Here is a 15,190-nt window from a genome sequence, read left to right as displayed (position 1 = left end):
TTCATGCCTTTTGTTTGTGGTGCCCAGACCAGCTGGGGCTTCGCATTGAAGGATGACTCAATGCTTTGCGCCTGTGCTCCGGCAGGGAGCTGGGATGCGCCGGCCTGTTCCACGCTGCACGGCGGCACAGCAAAATGGTAGCGTCCTCCCCGTCAGCTGACAGTCTGCTGATTCCCGTTCCCCTAAACCCAAATGTGCCTACAGAGTACCGTGCTCCTGCTCTGATGCTGAATCGTGCTGCTGTCTCCTGTTAAAACTGCTGCGATCCTGCTTTTCCCGGTGTGCAGGCAGCACACAGAGGAGTTGTAGGGGAGCTCACAGACTGTGGTCTGTGGTATCATTGCGCCATCCCACATCCTTCCCTCCCCTTGAATGCTTCCAGGCTCTGGGTGAGGGCTGGTGCTCCACAGATCCAGCGAGAGAGTGCTGTGGCCAATAGACTGCCTTGTCCCTGCAGCAAAGCACGTGCTCCAGGTGTGATACAGAAGGTTTGTGACATCTCTGCACAGTAACGGCTAAGGACTGGACCCTCGCCTCATGCACAGTGGTGGGGTCCAGCCTGGCCTGTTGTTTCTGGTAGTTGAGAAAGGCTGGGCTTGGTGTTAGGGCTCATCTATGGAGACTAAGTTTAGTTCACACAAAGAAAGAAATCATTGAATCAGGAGAAAAGATGAGCAGTGTGGTCTGAAGGTCTGTACATGCACACACAGGAAGCTAATTTGCAGTAAGTTATTCAGACAGATCTGCTTGCAGCACCAGACAATGCAATGGAGAACTTCAGAGCCTCCCAATACCAAGTCCTATGTGGGCCTCCTCTCAACTTGTTCTCTCTGAAAAATGAGTTCTTCCTGAAACAAGAAGTTGTTGAGGGGTCACAGGTGCTGTGTGAAGGGGGAGAGTGCAGCCACTCTTGTTCAGAGCAGCGCTGTCTCCCGTGGGGCCCCTCTCGCCCATCTGTGACCCTCAGGTCAACGCTTGCCAAGGTGTCACTTGTCCCTCTCGGGTCAGTGTGCCATGCTTGGGGTGTGTGGGTGTTTTTAATGTCTCCTTGTGTCTTCCCCTAACTTGTGTGCTAGCTCGAGCAGCAGTGAGCTACAGACAGGAGGCGGGGAGAGGAGAGAGGGGAACGTCTGAGCGCATCATGTTTCACAAGGTTTGTACAATTTTCATTGATTTTCCACTGGATAAAAGACAAGCCTGCAAGAGTCAAGGTCAGGCACTCGGGGACATAGAGCTGCTCTGTGAGTGAGGTCATCGCTCGGGATGCAGCCTGCCGGGCGGGCGGGACAGCAGCAGAGCACAGCGCATCCTCTGCACCCAGCACGGCGCAGGAAATGTCAGCTGCCTCCACAGCCATCACCGGCTGCTCGGGGTCACTCTGCTGCACGCAGCCTGCTCACGTTTCCCATCACCAGCTCCAAAATTAACTGGTTTCACTGGCAGCTTTCTTGAGCAGGACATGACATGGTCCCTTTGCTGATGCTTCCAGCCACCGTGATGTCCTGCACTGCAGTTATGCTGCATCTCTTCCCCACTCCCTGCTTGCTCTGAGAGACAGGAGTTCCTGCTCAAACAGCTCTGAGGTTACAATACAGTGAGGCGAATATGGCAGGAATACCTGTTCAGGAGGAACTGGGGGTCCCTGCTTCTGCCTCAGATGTGTGACTGAGCTCCAGAGCCCGCTGGGCAGAGGCAGTCAGCTCCTCGCCTGTCATACCCAGCTTGGAGACGTCTCCCTGCCATGTGCCTCGGTGAGAGCGCTGGCAGCCCCTGCTCACGGGGACCCCTGGGGCAGCAGACGTGGGGAGCCCCGCCAGGTGCCCCAGCCCCGGGTTCTGCTGCAGCAACGTGGCTTCTCCCCTGCTCCGAGGCTGGCGGAGACTGGGGAATGCAGGATGGGGAGCGTGGGGATGTAGGGATGAAGTGTGTGGGATGCGGAGCCGTGGGATGAGGGATGCGGGCACTGCGGATGGGGCTGCGGGCGGCAGCTCTTCCGAGCGGGGCTGGGCTCGGCTCCGCCGCTGCTGCTGCTCCGTGCCGGTACTGACCTCTAGTGGCACCGGCACCGGCAGCGGCACCGGCAGCGGCACCGGCAGCGGCACCGGCACCGGCACCGGCAGCGGCAGCGGCAGACAGCGGGACCGGCTGCGGTAAGGATAAGCGGCACCGGTACAGGCAGCACCGTGCGTCTATGTGTGTGTGCATGTGTGTGTGTGTGCGTGTGTATGACTGTGTAGGTGTGTTTGTGTGTGCGTACGTGTGTGCTTGCATGTGTGTGTGCGCGTGTGCATGTGTGTGTGTGCATACATGTATGTTTGTGTGTGTGTGCATGTGTGTGTGTACATGTGTGCATGTGTGTGTGCGTGTGTGCATGTGTATGCATGTGTGTGTGTATGCATGTGTGTGTGTATGCATGTGTGTGTACATGTGTGCGTGTACACGCGTGTGTGTTTGTGTGTGTCTGTGTGTGTACATGTGTGTGTGTACATGCATGTGTGTTTGTGTGTGTCTGTGTGTGTACATGTGTGTGTGTACATGTGTGTGTGTACATGCGTGTGTGTTTGTGTGTGTCTGTGTGTGTCTGTGTGTGTGTGTACATGTGTGTGTGTCTGTGTGTGTACATGTGTGTGTGTCTGTGTGTGTTTGTGTGCCCGTGGCCCTGGCTCAGGCTGTCCCAGGCTGTGCTCCTGCTGTGGCCGTGCTGGACACCGGGCACCCGGGGCTGGGCAGGGCCAGGGCCGTGCTGCCCTGCAGGGGGAAGGGGTGCTGGGCACCAGGGCCTCCTCCTGTCCTCAGAGGGCCCCAAGTCTCGCTCCGTGCCACAGTCAGCAGGCAGGGACAGGCCCCGGGCAGCACCTGGGGCTGCTTCTGCCGCCATCCCTCCTTCCCGGGGCTGCCAGAGGAGCTGAGGGATGGAGCCTCTGCCCGCAGGTCTGGACGTGGCCAAGGGTCCCTTCAGTGGTGGCTGGTTCCTGGAACAAACAGCTGATTCCCAATGGGAGCTGCATCCCACGTGCACTGGAGTGAGCCTGAACCCTGTGCCCTTCCAGCCTGGCCACGGGAGTGCTTTGAGACCAGAGCTTTCCCCTGCCACCCCCGAGTCAATTATTAGGGGGATTTTTTCATTTAATTTATAAATGAGTTTAACTTTGCCTCAGATATTATTTTTCAATCTAATTGAAATGTAGTGTGTGTGTGCCTTCTAATTGCTTTGAAGAACCTAATAAGAAGCTCCTTAAAGTCTAAAGGCTAAAAGCTGGAAGATTTTAATAAATTTAACATTAGCTTAACATTTCCACAGGGATTGGAAAATATCTTCTTGTAAGGATATTTGCCTGAGCTGAGCAATGCAATTTGTTCCTCTGTATTAATGCATATATATGTGAATAATCCAATTTTTAATTTTTCTCATTGTTTAAAGACTTTTTTAATGAAGGTTGCTTTTATTTTTAAATCTCCCAAGTCTTTAAAAATTGTTATGGTGAAGCATCAGATGTGGGGTGCCAGCCGTTTGCTGGTACACACAGGAGGGCCAAGGCTGGGCTCCCGTGGGGGATCCCCTCCGTGTTCTCTCTGGGCAGGTGGTTCTGTCCAGCCTTCAGCCCATGACTTGTAGGAGATGAGAGCCCCTGTGGAGGGCAGGCCACTGCCCAGATCTGGGAGAATCTGAGCTCCCTTTCTGTGGCCCAGGCAAGGCACAGCCTCCTCAGCTAGCATGGCTAAGCAACCTCTGCTCCTCAGCTGCGGGGAAGCATCAATGCCCTTCAGATGTGTTTTTGCACCCAACAACAGCAGGACTTCAGAATTACTAATAACAGGAATTTACTTGAGTAATGAACACCACTTGCTTTAAATGAAGCTGTTGGCTTATGGATGCAGCACCTGAGTTTGCTGAGCTGTGAAATTGAGTTCTTAAAGACCAGAAAAGTGAGGATTTAGGGCCAGGACACCACTTTTGGGAAACAGCTTTCCGTGTGGTTTAAAGCTGCTTGCAGTAACACCCGGCTGCTCGTGTGCTTTGCTTCCCGAGCCCCCCGCAGCGCCCAGGGGCTCTGGGAGGGAAGCTCCGGCTCGGGCAGGTTTTACTCTGAATTTATGGGAGAACATAAATAAGCCGGGTGGGTGCTCTTACAGCGAGCAAGGACCATGACAGGACCAGGGCGGGTCCAGCCCCGGCTGGGCAGGTGAGGCCCCCGCCCGGCCCGCGCACCTGTGCGGGATGGGCGAGTGGGGGGCTTGGGGATGCCGGGGCCCCGTCCTGGGGTTGCTTTCCCCCGTGGCTGTTCCCGAGGCACTTTGGGATGCTCAGCCCGACTTGCTCTGAGTGTTTAAGAGGCTGGCAAACGTTCATCTCCCTGGAGCCCTGGATGGGGTCCAGCTGGTCGGTGCGAGACTCCCGGGTCCGCAGGGAGGTACCGGGGGCGTTGTGCCCCCCTCGGGGCCGCCCCGGTGGGGACGTTGCATAACGCTTTACATAACAGGGCCAGCGGTGCGGCCCCCCCGCACCTGCCCGGGGCCAGGCCCCCCCGGTCCCGCGGGCGCCGGAGGGGGCGGGAGCGCAGGAACGGGCGCAGGAACGGGCGCAGGAACCGGCGCAGCCGCCCCAGCCCCGGGGCCGCCGCTGAGGAGCAGCCGCCGGCTCCGAGCGGGGTCTGCGGGCTCCCCCCGCCCGGCGGGACCCCCGGGATGGCCTCGGGCAAGGCGGCGGGGGAGCGGCGCTGGGAGCTGGTGCGCTGGTGAGTGCGGCGGGCCGGGGCTCCCGGCTCCCTCGGCCAGCTGGAGCCGAGCTGGAGAGCGGAGGGGCTCCGCTTGCGAGGGCTCTGGGCTTTGGCGTGGGGATGCCCCCAGCCCGGGAGAGGGGGAGAACGCGGGCTGGGGGACACGGGACCTCGCCCTGGGTCTGGGACGTGCGGGGCGCTCCGAGCGGGGGTCCCGGCGGGCTCCTGCTCCATCCGGGGGGACACAGGGAGTGCAGGGAGGGGGATCCGAAGAGTTTGTGCACTTGGGAAAGGGTCCTGGCCGCTGAGCAGGAAGCGTGGGGGCGGCAGCGTGCCGGGATGCCCAGGGCTCCTCGTTCCGGGGGAGTCCCCGGGACTCGCGTGGCTGCTGAGGCTGCTCCGGTCTCTGGCGTGCGGGGACGGGGCTCGGAACAGGGCACTGTCTGTGCCCGCAGCAGCCGGGACGGGCTGACATTGAGAACAAGCTTTGTCTGTGTTCTTTTATGTTCAATTGTGCAGTTCGTGACGTCCGAAGCTTGTGACTTTTGAGCAGGGCGCTGCGGCGATGCCAGGCTGTGGCTGGGCGGCTGCTGGGGATGCCAGGCTCTGGCTGGGGACGCTGATGGGAGCGCCGGGCCGGGCCGTGGGCGGGAGCAGAGCCGGGCCAGGCTGGTGCTGGGTGCCCCAGGTGGGTGGGAGCCCCTCAAACCAGGGAAGACGGAATCACTGAGGCTTTTTCTTTTCCTCTCTCCCTCCTTTTCCCCCCTTCCTTGCAGCCAAGGACAGTTTTTTCCCCTCACACACTTGAACAAACTGTGACAGCAGCTGCTGGCCTGGCGGTTCTGCGTCCCCACTGCCTCACCCTCACTTCCCAAGGGACACCCTGGCTTCCCTGCCCCTGCTCTGTGCATGGTTATCATAGCCCAGAGCTGCAGGGAGCACTGGACTGCACCGTGCTTGGTTGCTTTTAACTAGAAAATTGGCAGGTCGCTCTGTGCTGGGGGTGCTCAGGGAGCCTTTGGGTTTCCTTCAGCTGCAGTTTGGTCACAGTTCCTGCACTGTCACTGCCCCAGCTCCCCAGCACCCGCAGGGCTGGGCTGGGTGGGCTCAGGCAGGTCACAGAGCCCAGCAGCAGCACCTGGGGAGCTCCTGGCACACTGGAAGCTCCCCTCAGCCCCATCCAGTGTGGGCACATCCCTGGGGTTAACGTTGGGAATGAACCTCCTGGAGCATCCATGTGCAGAGGAAGGGACAGGAGCTCTCTGCAGCTCTGGCTGAGGTTCATGGCTGCTGCAGCTGTGTGTGCATGTGTCTCCAATCAGTACTACAGGGGCTTTAACTTATTAATTACTTGCTGATGAAATTTCACGTTCAGAGGAGTGTGTATGAAGTGCAGCTGGCTGCTGGCATGGAAGCAGGCAGCAGGATTTTGTTCCAAAAAATGCAAACAACTGCAGTTATCAGAATTTTGCTCACTTAACAGGGAACCCATACTCTTCTAATCAAATTCATAACCATCAATCCACTCAACTATCACTGGATAAGCCTCAACATCTGGCCTGGCATTTGAAGTGATGCTAGAAAGGCCTTGGAGCCAGGGACAGCCTGGGCATGGGGCTGGCCTGGGGGTGGGTGTGTGCTGGGGCAGGCTGTACCCCAACACGATGGTGCTGAGCAGGGTGTGCTGTGCCTCCGTCCCCTGGGGCTGTACAGGGGACTGTCCTGTGCTGCTGTGGGAATGTTTGTGCTTTGCTTTCATGCACAAGGCAGTCGGGGGGCCCTGGTCTGAGGGCTCTGGGTGGGCTGGGGCTCTGTCCCCTGGGGCTGCACAGGGTTGCAGCTGGCAGCAGCCCCATAGGCACCCAAGGGGGTGCAGGGACCCCTCCCTGGGGTCCGTCTCAGGGGATGCCCTGTCCCAGACACGGCTGTGGGGGGGTGGGCTGGGGCAGCGAGGGTGGGGCTGGCACAGGGACCAGGCAGATGAGGGGCTGTAAAGGGATTTTCTGCTGCCCCTGGGGAAGGTGGTGGTGCGGAGCCAGCCGCTCCCGCGTGCTGCGCTCCCTCCTGCAATCCAGGGTGATGAATATTTCAGTCTCCCTGGGTTTATTTTTAGGTACGTGCGAGAGGGCCACTTTCGCATCGAGGAGAGGACGCTGACGGCTTTCCAGTGGCTCTACTCGCCCCAGCAGCACCGCATCGTCAGCAGGGCAGACCTGGGCTCCCCCAGCAGGTGAGGGGGCTGCGGGCGCAGGGTGGGCACTGTGGGGAGCGCGGGCACGCCCTGCTGCTGCTCTTTCACAAGCCCTTGGGGTTTGACACGGGCCTTCTGAGCCTCTCTGGGAGCCCTGTGACACACGAGCATCTTGGGCTTTGCTTTGAAATCAAGTGCCAGGCACAGTGGTTGCACCAGGAGCTGCAAACACCACATAAGAGCTGTTTGGTTTAAAGCAGTGGAAAGGACAAATTATCACCTGCCTGCCCAAACTCTTCTTGTAATCGTCCCCATGGTTTTGGTTGAGGATCTGCTTTATGTGGGCAGCACTTGAGGTTTACATAAAAACAGATGGTAGCCAGGGGCTGTGTTTCCCCCAGCCATCAGTGATCATTGGAAAATATCTGTTCTGATCCCCTGATTTTGGTCGGTGCTTAAACTCTCCCCTTGGGAGCCACATCCCAGGCACATGCTGTGGCTCTCCCTGCTGATGCATATGCATTGCTGTCAGTTCCCACCCCGTGTTTGATGATAAAACACCATTAACATAAAAGCCTCACGGGCCTCCAGACGCACACAGAGCAGCATCTGCTCTCTGGCCTGCAAAGAGCTCTGGAACATGCTGAGTCCCTGAGTGGCTGTGGCACTAAAAGCTCTTCCCTCTCTGTTTCAGCAGCAGTTTTGCTCCAAGAGCCCTTAAAGCCCTGAGGTATTTATCTGCCTGGAATTGCATGGATGAGAACAGCAGTGGGAGGGTGGCTGGAGAGGAAGGAGGTGCTCAAAAGACTTGGATTTCCCAGGACAGGAAGGGCTGTGGGTACTTTTCATGCAGGGCAAGCCGGATGGGCTGGAAGGAGGTGACATTCACACCTGGGACAGGTGACATTCACACCTGGGAGAGACTCCAGGGGCACGAGGGAGGTGCCGGCTGTTCCCGGCAGGAGCCACGGCATACGCGCTGACTGCTGCCATCTGCTTCCCGCGACGGGAACTCCTCTGCCTGCCGCTGGAGAGGCTTTCCAGAAACTGGAATGACTGTGCTGTTTATTGATTTTAACTAATTTTTGCAAATTGCTTTCAGAGGTTGTGTTAGCCTCGCGCCTGATGTGCATGTTTCATTTGGCACGTGCAACTGAAATGCGTGTAACATCATTTATAATTAATGTTAAGTGCTGTTGGGGTTAATTTCACTAGATTCATTTGATTTCCTGAGGGCGTTAATTTCCCTGGATTCGTTTGATTTTCCCAGAGGAAAAGTTACCTGGAAGCTTCCCCTGGGAAGTTACCTGGAGCCCTCTGGAGACTCTGTCGGACACCAGCGACCAAGTATGAGTGGTGTCTGTGTCTCTCTCATGGGAGTCAAATGTTTGTCTCCCAAGGCAGCCCAGGTGTAAGCTCTGGCTCGGCAGGAGCAGCCGCGGGCACAGAGAGGGTGCGGGCACCGGGGCGCTGCGGGCACGGGGATGCTGCGGCTCGGCGGGAAGGGACGAGGGCACAGCCACGGCGGGGCTGCGTTAGCGCCCTCGGGCAGGGCCGGGCCGGGCAGGGCGGCGGCTCCAGGCTCTGCCCCCGCAGCCTGCGGGATCCCGGGGCCGCGGCGGCGGGAGGGGAACGCGCCCCGCCCCGCACGGTTCTGTCCCGCCCCGCACCGCCCCGCGCGGGGCCGGCTCCGCCACCGCGGGGGATCCGCAGGCGGCGAGCGGCGGGCACGGCGCGGGGCTGCGGCTCCATCCCCGGTACGTACGGGCTCCGGCGGGGCAGCCCCGCGCGGCTCTCGGCTGCTGGGGCTGGGGGCCGGCAACCGGGGGCTGCTCGGAGGCTCAGGGCTGGGGACGGACCGGGACCCGTGCGTGGGAGGGCAGTGAAGCGGCTGCCAGCACCGCTTTTAGGATATTGACCGTTCGAGGAGGCGATTTCCAGCAGCCCGTGCGGGGCTCTGCTGCTGTCCCCGGGGGTCGGGGTGGTGGGGTCCGGTGGCGTGCGGGGGGCCTTGTCCTGCCTCCCCCGGGCACCTCCTGGCCGGGAGCCCCAGGTGTTTGCGCGGAAGGCGATGCCTGAGCCTCCCTGCGTGCCCCACGCCAGTCTGCTGGGGCAATTCCCCGCACCGCCGCCCGTGCGGGGCTGCAGCTCAGCCCTGACAGGAAAGCGGTGCAATGTCTGCCCACCAGGCTGAGCGTTTCCCTTCATCCTGCTCATTCCCACAGGCAGAGCACCGATGTGCCTGGTGTGGAGCTGCACAGAGCCTGTGAGGGCTGTGTGAGATGTTGTTTGCATCCCTGGCGAATGCAGGCTGAGATGGATCCTGACCGGTTGTGCCATCTTCTGCACGCTCTAGGCTCTGCTGTTTTGTTTGAGACTGCTTGTTGTTTTAGAAGCAGAAGGGACATAATATCTGTCCACAAGGCAGGATTTATTGAAGGTTGGAACCATGCCAAAGAGTTTAAATTCAGATCCACCACGCGGTGTGATTGCAGGCAGCCGGCTCGCGCTTGCACACACCACGTTTTACAGATACTGCATTCTCCCTCTGCTGCCGGTTCCTCCCACTAGAGAGGATAACCATAGCAGCTAAAATGCCTTTTTCTTTGCTTGTTTGTTTTATCATCCTTCCTTCCCTTCATCCCTAAGCATATCTGAGTGGTAGCAGGGTCCCGAGGGCTGCTCAGAGAGGCCCTCTGCTGCTGCTGCTTGCTGTGTACCTGGTCAATGCTCTGGGGGCTGCTGCTGCTGCTGTGGAAACAGGAACAGGACTTCAGCAGCAACAGGAGGAGAGACATTTTTTCCAGGAGCTAAAACCAGCTCATTCTCCACAGACAGTTTTGCAGTTTTGTGGGGGCAGATGAATCCTTGCTTGGAGTTAACATCTGCCTCCAAGCTGGATGCCAGAAGGACTGTTGCTTGACTGTGATTTGGTTTCAGCCTGGCTCTTGAAAAGCCCACTCAAAATGGTTGAAAAATACAGGTGATGTAGCAGGATTTGGAAATGTTCAAGTCCAAGTCCCATGTGGCTTGTTTGCAATGTTCAGAGTGTCCACACACGGGTTTGGCCTCAAACCTGAGCCCTGGCTGCTGAGGTCTGACCTTGTGCCAGTGCAGCTCAGCCCTGGGCAGGTGCAGATTCCCTGTCTGCTGCTGAGGCTGGGCTGCAGGGCAGGGGTGAGGAGAGGAGCAGCCCTGGGCAGGGGAAGGTGCCAGGACACGTGCTGGGTCAGTGACCCCAGCGCCCTGCTGCTCAGGGCATTGCAGGATCACAGGATCACAGAATGGTTTAGGTTGAAGGGACTGTAAAGGTCATCCAGTTCCAAACCCCCTCCTGTGGACAGGGACACCCGACCTTACCACCTTGTGTAATATCTTAAATGTTCTGAGTCTCAATGAGGGGGTTGGGGAATTTTTGATTCCTTTATTTCCGGTATTAGGAAACTGTCTCAGAGATTGATTGTGTTGAAAATGAGAAACCTCCTAATTTCCAGCCAAAGCATGTTCAGGTCTCTCTCATTCCCATGCTTTCATCCCACCCCCACGTTTTCCCAGCCCTGGTTTTCAGTTTAAGCTGTTCTTTTTCTGTCTCTCCACAATTTCTTCACTGGCTGCAGCCACCCCCTGCTCCGTGTTTGCTGTGTGAATTGGGCCAAACCCTCTCCAGCTCCTGGCACAGCTGCCAGTGCCAGCCAGCCACTGGGAGCGGGATTTGGTGGAGGTTTGCCCCAGTGCACCCTCCTTCCTGCAGCCCCTGCGCTGCCTGGGCAGGCGAGCTCTGGGCTCCCATCCCTGCAGGCGGTGGGCACTGACGTGCAGGGATGTGCAGGTAGCCATGGTGACAGCGCCAGGACCTGCTCTGGCATGGCAGCTGCTCCTCTGCCTGCAGCAGGGATGCCACAGCCACCGAGGAGCACGCAGGGGCAGGAGGCTGCCCTGCCTCTGGGGCATCCTGTGCAAGGCACCCACTGGGCACTGTGTGGATGCACGGGGATGTGAGCCTCTGCTTCCCTCTGCATCCTCCCTCAGGCTCCACTGGCGTGGGACGGGGGTGGCTGGAAGAGGGGGAGAAAACAGGCCCAGAAATCTGTGTGCTTGAACAGGCTTTTCCTAGAGAGAGCCTTTTCATGCCTTTTCATGAGAGAGGAATTCCTCATGCCCTTGCTATCAAGGCAGGACTCTAAAATGGGTGGCCTTGAGAAAACAAACAACTCTGTGCATTAAATTCAGCGGGCTGAGAAGAATTCAATAAGCCTGGGAGCCCGTGTGATGAGTTTCTGCATACAGGGCTGTGATGAGACATGATCTGTGTCCCTCTGCAGCAAAGAGCTGGTTCATGTGATGGTGGGAGAGGCCAGTGGGGCTTTGGGGGTCACAGGCACCTGGCCAGCACGGGGCCCAGGCTGTCAGCCAGCACCTCTTGGTTTCCTGGGTTCCTCTCCTCTGTGCTGGGCGCTTTCTGGTGCTGCCGTACCTGGTGTGAGTATCCTCTGTGCCAGCTGCCTGAGCAGTGATGCTCTGCAGGTTGCATGGTGGCTTCCTCCAGGATCTGTTTTTCAGCCATTTCCACAGAAATGAGCAGGAGTGGTCAGATCGCTTTGGACGTAGGGATGAGTCCATGAGCCATCAGTGGTTTCTCAAGAATGTGGAAGAGGAGCTGGAGCGTGGTTTGCAGCTTGAGCTGGGCTCAGGAAGGGCTCTGCTTTCCCATCCTTTGTCTGAAGCTGTCCTCTTGGGTGACACACAGCCTCCCCTCCCCTGCAGAGCCCCAAGGAGCCGCCCAGTCCTTCTGGTCTGAAGCTTTTGAACAGTGAAGAGCCACCCCTGAGAGAAAGCTGGGGTTTGTGGGAAGCTGCATTTAAAATATGGAGTTTCTCTTTTCACTTCAGCAGTACCATAAAGGGGAGAAAACAGTGCTTAAATATTCCATGAACTGAGTCAGAGGTAATTTGGACGCTGTTTTCCTTTGCTCTGTAGGTCAAGCTGATGCGCACGGCATGTTCTTCCTGTCAGGACAAAATCTAATATTTCTGGGTGCCCACAACCTTCTTTAGAATCATAAAAGGAAGCTGAATGCCCTCAGAGTGCCGCAGGCAATATTAAAGCACTAATGATGCAGTCCCAGTAAGAAAGGGAAGAATTATGCTGCCCTTGCAGGGCACAATCCTGCTCTGAGGTGTCACCAGCAGTGTGGCACTGCTCCCAGTGGGCAGGGGCTGCTCACCAGGTTAGGTTGGAGCAATGGGATCCTGGTTCTGGCAGAGGCCCCTGGGAGATGTTAATTTAGGCTGGTGCAGATGGTACTGAGGAGTCGTCCTCCCCCAGGGTTTTGTTCCCTAATTTTGGCTGCTCGGTTATGATTTGCCTGTGCCTGCTCTGAAAGTAGGAAGGTTTTCTCCTTGTTGTTTTTGAGCCTGTGTGAAATACCTCGGGGGGAAGAGGGGAAGTGAGAAAATGTCATTGCAGAGACTATTTCTGGAGGCACGCCCCTGCGGGTGAGGTGGCGCTGGGCAGGCAGTGGTGTGGGACCCGGAGCGAGGGAGGCTGGGGCAGCTGAGGCTGGGCCCTGGTGTGTTTTTAACCTTTGCCTGCTTCAAATGCAGTTTGTCACCTGCATCTGTGGCAGCTGATGTGGCCCTGGGGGGCTGCCAGTTGTGTGGGGATGGGGAGCAGGAAGAGCTCCACTTCTATCACTGCCAGCCATGGGCATCCCCAGGTGCTGGAGCAGGGTGAGGTGGGCTTGTGCAGGGGCTGTCCCACTCCCTCCTGGAGCAGGGAATGGAGATACTTCCCTATGGCCATCCAGGGTCCTGCCTCTTGTGCTCTGAAACCCTGGGGCAGGCAGGGGGGTCACCCTGAGTTTTAGCGTGACGTGAGGAAGAGCTGCAGGAGTGACAGTGGTGACAATGACCTGCTGTGAGCTCCCGGCAAAGGGGAGCCAGCTCCTGCCCTGCCGTGGGTGTCCCTGTCACCCTGCCCTGCCCTGGGTGCCCCTGCTGTCCTGCCCTGCCGTGGGTGCCCCTGCTGTCCTGTCCTGCCCTGCTGTGTGTGTCCCTGTCACCCTGCCCTGCCCTGGGTGCCCCTGCTGTCCTGCCCTGTCCTGCCGTGGGTGTCCCTGCTCTCCTGTCCTGCTGTGCATGTCCCTGTCACCCTGCCCTGCCGTGGGTGTCCCTGCTGTCCTGCCCTGCTGTGTGTGTCCCTGTCACCCGTCCTGTGTCCGTGCCTCCTTCAGTGGCCGCGAGCTCCCGCAGGGCCAAAGCAGCAGAACAAGGTGCAGCAGATGGTGCTGCAAGGGGAAAAGGGGACAGGGCTAAAACTGGCCGTGTCTCTGGGGCTCTCCCAGTTGTTCCTGGCGTGGTACCAGCCAAGGTCAGTGCTTCCCACAGCCACTGTCACCCCGTGTCCCACACCTCTGCAGGCAGGGCCCTGCTGGAGCAGCTGCACTGGGTCTCGTTCCAGTGTGTGGCAGAGCCTGGCTACACCCAGAGCTTTTGTTTTCAGACATTTTAATTGTGAGCAGCTCGGTAGAGCTGGGCAGAAATCAACTGGGAGGAGTGTAAGGAAGACATGACCTGGGGGAAGATGAAGCGAGAGGATAACGTCACACTGCTGCTGGTGCAGAGCTTTGACACAGATCATGCAGGCCAGGAACAAACGTGTTCCAAGCAAATGACTGCTCCAGATATTTTGTAGCACCTGAATTATGGCTTCAAAGCCTGCAGCATTTTTTTTTTAATAATGTCCTTAAGAGCTCTAAAATTAAAAGAATTTCCACCGTTTCATCCCTTTCAGGCTGTGGGCAGAAAGTAGGAGTTGAAATCGCTGGATTTCAGTCCAAGTTTTTTCCCTGGAGTTGAGTGATTTCTCTCTCCAGCTCGCTATACCCTCTCTCCCCCCACCCCTTTTTTCACACATGAGATAGAATTCAAGTGCTTCTCAATATGAGAACGCTGGGCTAGAGCTGCCTCTGACCCAGGAGCCAGCACTGCATGGAGTGCCAGGGCGAGGGGATGCTGTGAGTCCACACCAGGCGTTGGCCTGGATCACTGGGGTAGGAGGTGAGTGATCTGGCTGGACCTTGGCAGCCAGAGGCTTTTTCTGGCCTTTGTGGTGGTGATCCCCCGGCGTAGCCCAGCTCTGAGCGGGTGCAGGTGGGCACTGGTTGGTTTGGGGTGGTGAAAGGTGTGAGGACACCGGAGCACCACACTCAGCCTCTGGGCACCATGCCCACCCTGCAACCAGGCTCACCTCCCCACAGCTCTGCTGTGCCCTACAATGCCCAAAGCGTGGTGCAGGGAGCAGCATCTGTTTTCTGGGGATTTGTGATGGATGGGAGCTCATACCCAGCTAGATGTCAGCATTTCCATTCTTGTGGGATTTCTGAAGCCTGGCTGTTAAAGGACAGGGGAGTTTGGGTGGTGGTCAGGCTGCAGATGCCACTTCAGCCTTATAGAGCTGCCAGGGAACCAGAGGGTGGAAAACCTGTGCCACAGGCAGCAGCATGGGAGCTAGTGGGAGCTGCCTTGCTGGGCTCTGGGATGGTGGGATCTGTTTGCCATGAGAGATGAAGGATGGGGTTTCGATGCCTTTGGTGGGATGTCCCCTGAGGGGCACTGAGGGGTGGGTGGAGGTTCCCCTGGCAGGGAGCCAGCCTGGTGCTGTGGCTGCAGCGCTGCCATTTCGGGGACAGAGAGCAAGAGGCAGAGAGGGCACCGTGCTGCACCCGTGACCCTCGAGATGGGGCCTCGCTGGCCGGGGCAGCCGCAGGGCACGGGGTTTGTGGGTGACACGGCGGCCGTGGCTCAGCCCCGCTGCCCGTGCGGCGCTGCTGGTGGTCCTGCCACTAGGAGAAATACGATATTTGCAGCGTCAGGTTGCGAAAAGCCTGTGGCCACGAAAAGAAAAGGAAATGACTTTTTTTGTGGTGTTTCTGTGTGCGCGTGTGCATGCGCTGCTGCGCTGGGGGCGTGCTCGGGTCCCCCCGCCCGGCACAGCTCCGCTCGGCCGTGCCCGCTGTCCCGTGCCCGCTGTCCCGTGCCCGCTGTCCCCGCTGTCCCCGCGGCCGCAGCACCGAGCCCCCAGCATGTTCCAGAGGAAGCGCAGCGTCTCCTTCGGCGGCTACGGCTGGTGGGTGCCTTCCCCTCCCTCCCTGTCTGCCTCCCTCGCTCTGCTGGAGCCGCGTGAGCGCTTCCCTCCCCTCCCGGCGGAGCAGGAATCACCGGCGCGGCGCCCTCGGGCACAGCCCTCGCTCGGCAGTGCCAGCCCGGGCATGCGGGCGTCG

General features: G+C 58.5%; 1 protein-coding gene across 14 annotated transcripts in view; it reads left to right on the top strand.

The window, feature by feature from the left end:
• The first annotated feature begins 1,917 nt into the window (after nt 1–1,917).
• The window catches only part of RAP1GAP2 (RAP1 GTPase activating protein 2), a 55,510-nt gene continuing 42,237 nt past the window's right edge, over nt 1,918–15,190 (top strand). For 3 of the 14 annotated variants that reach the window (XM_077188636.1, XM_077188634.1, XM_077188632.1), the window contains exons 1-3: nt 1,918–2,150; nt 6,832–6,948; nt 7,604–7,639. In XM_077188636.1, coding sequence (XP_077044751.1) covers nt 1,933–2,150; nt 6,832–6,948; nt 7,604–7,639 — 371 coding nt within the window. In that variant the 5' untranslated portion in view covers nt 1,918–1,932. Of the gene's footprint in view, nt 2,151–4,577; nt 4,737–5,381; nt 5,407–6,831; nt 6,949–7,603; nt 7,640–8,546; nt 8,667–13,873; nt 13,968–14,818; nt 15,037–15,190 lie in introns of those variants that run through there. The other 11 variants (XM_077188637.1, XM_077188635.1, XM_077188651.1 and 8 more) reach the window with 8 other exon arrangements.

The sequence above is a fragment of the Agelaius phoeniceus genome, chromosome 20, assembly GCF_051311805.1.
Source record: "Agelaius phoeniceus isolate bAgePho1 chromosome 20, bAgePho1.hap1, whole genome shotgun sequence".
Classification (NCBI taxonomy): Eukaryota; Metazoa; Chordata; class Aves; order Passeriformes; family Icteridae; genus Agelaius; species Agelaius phoeniceus.
Note: the sequence above shows the minus strand (reverse complement) of the source record. Positions and strands in the feature narration are given on the sequence as shown.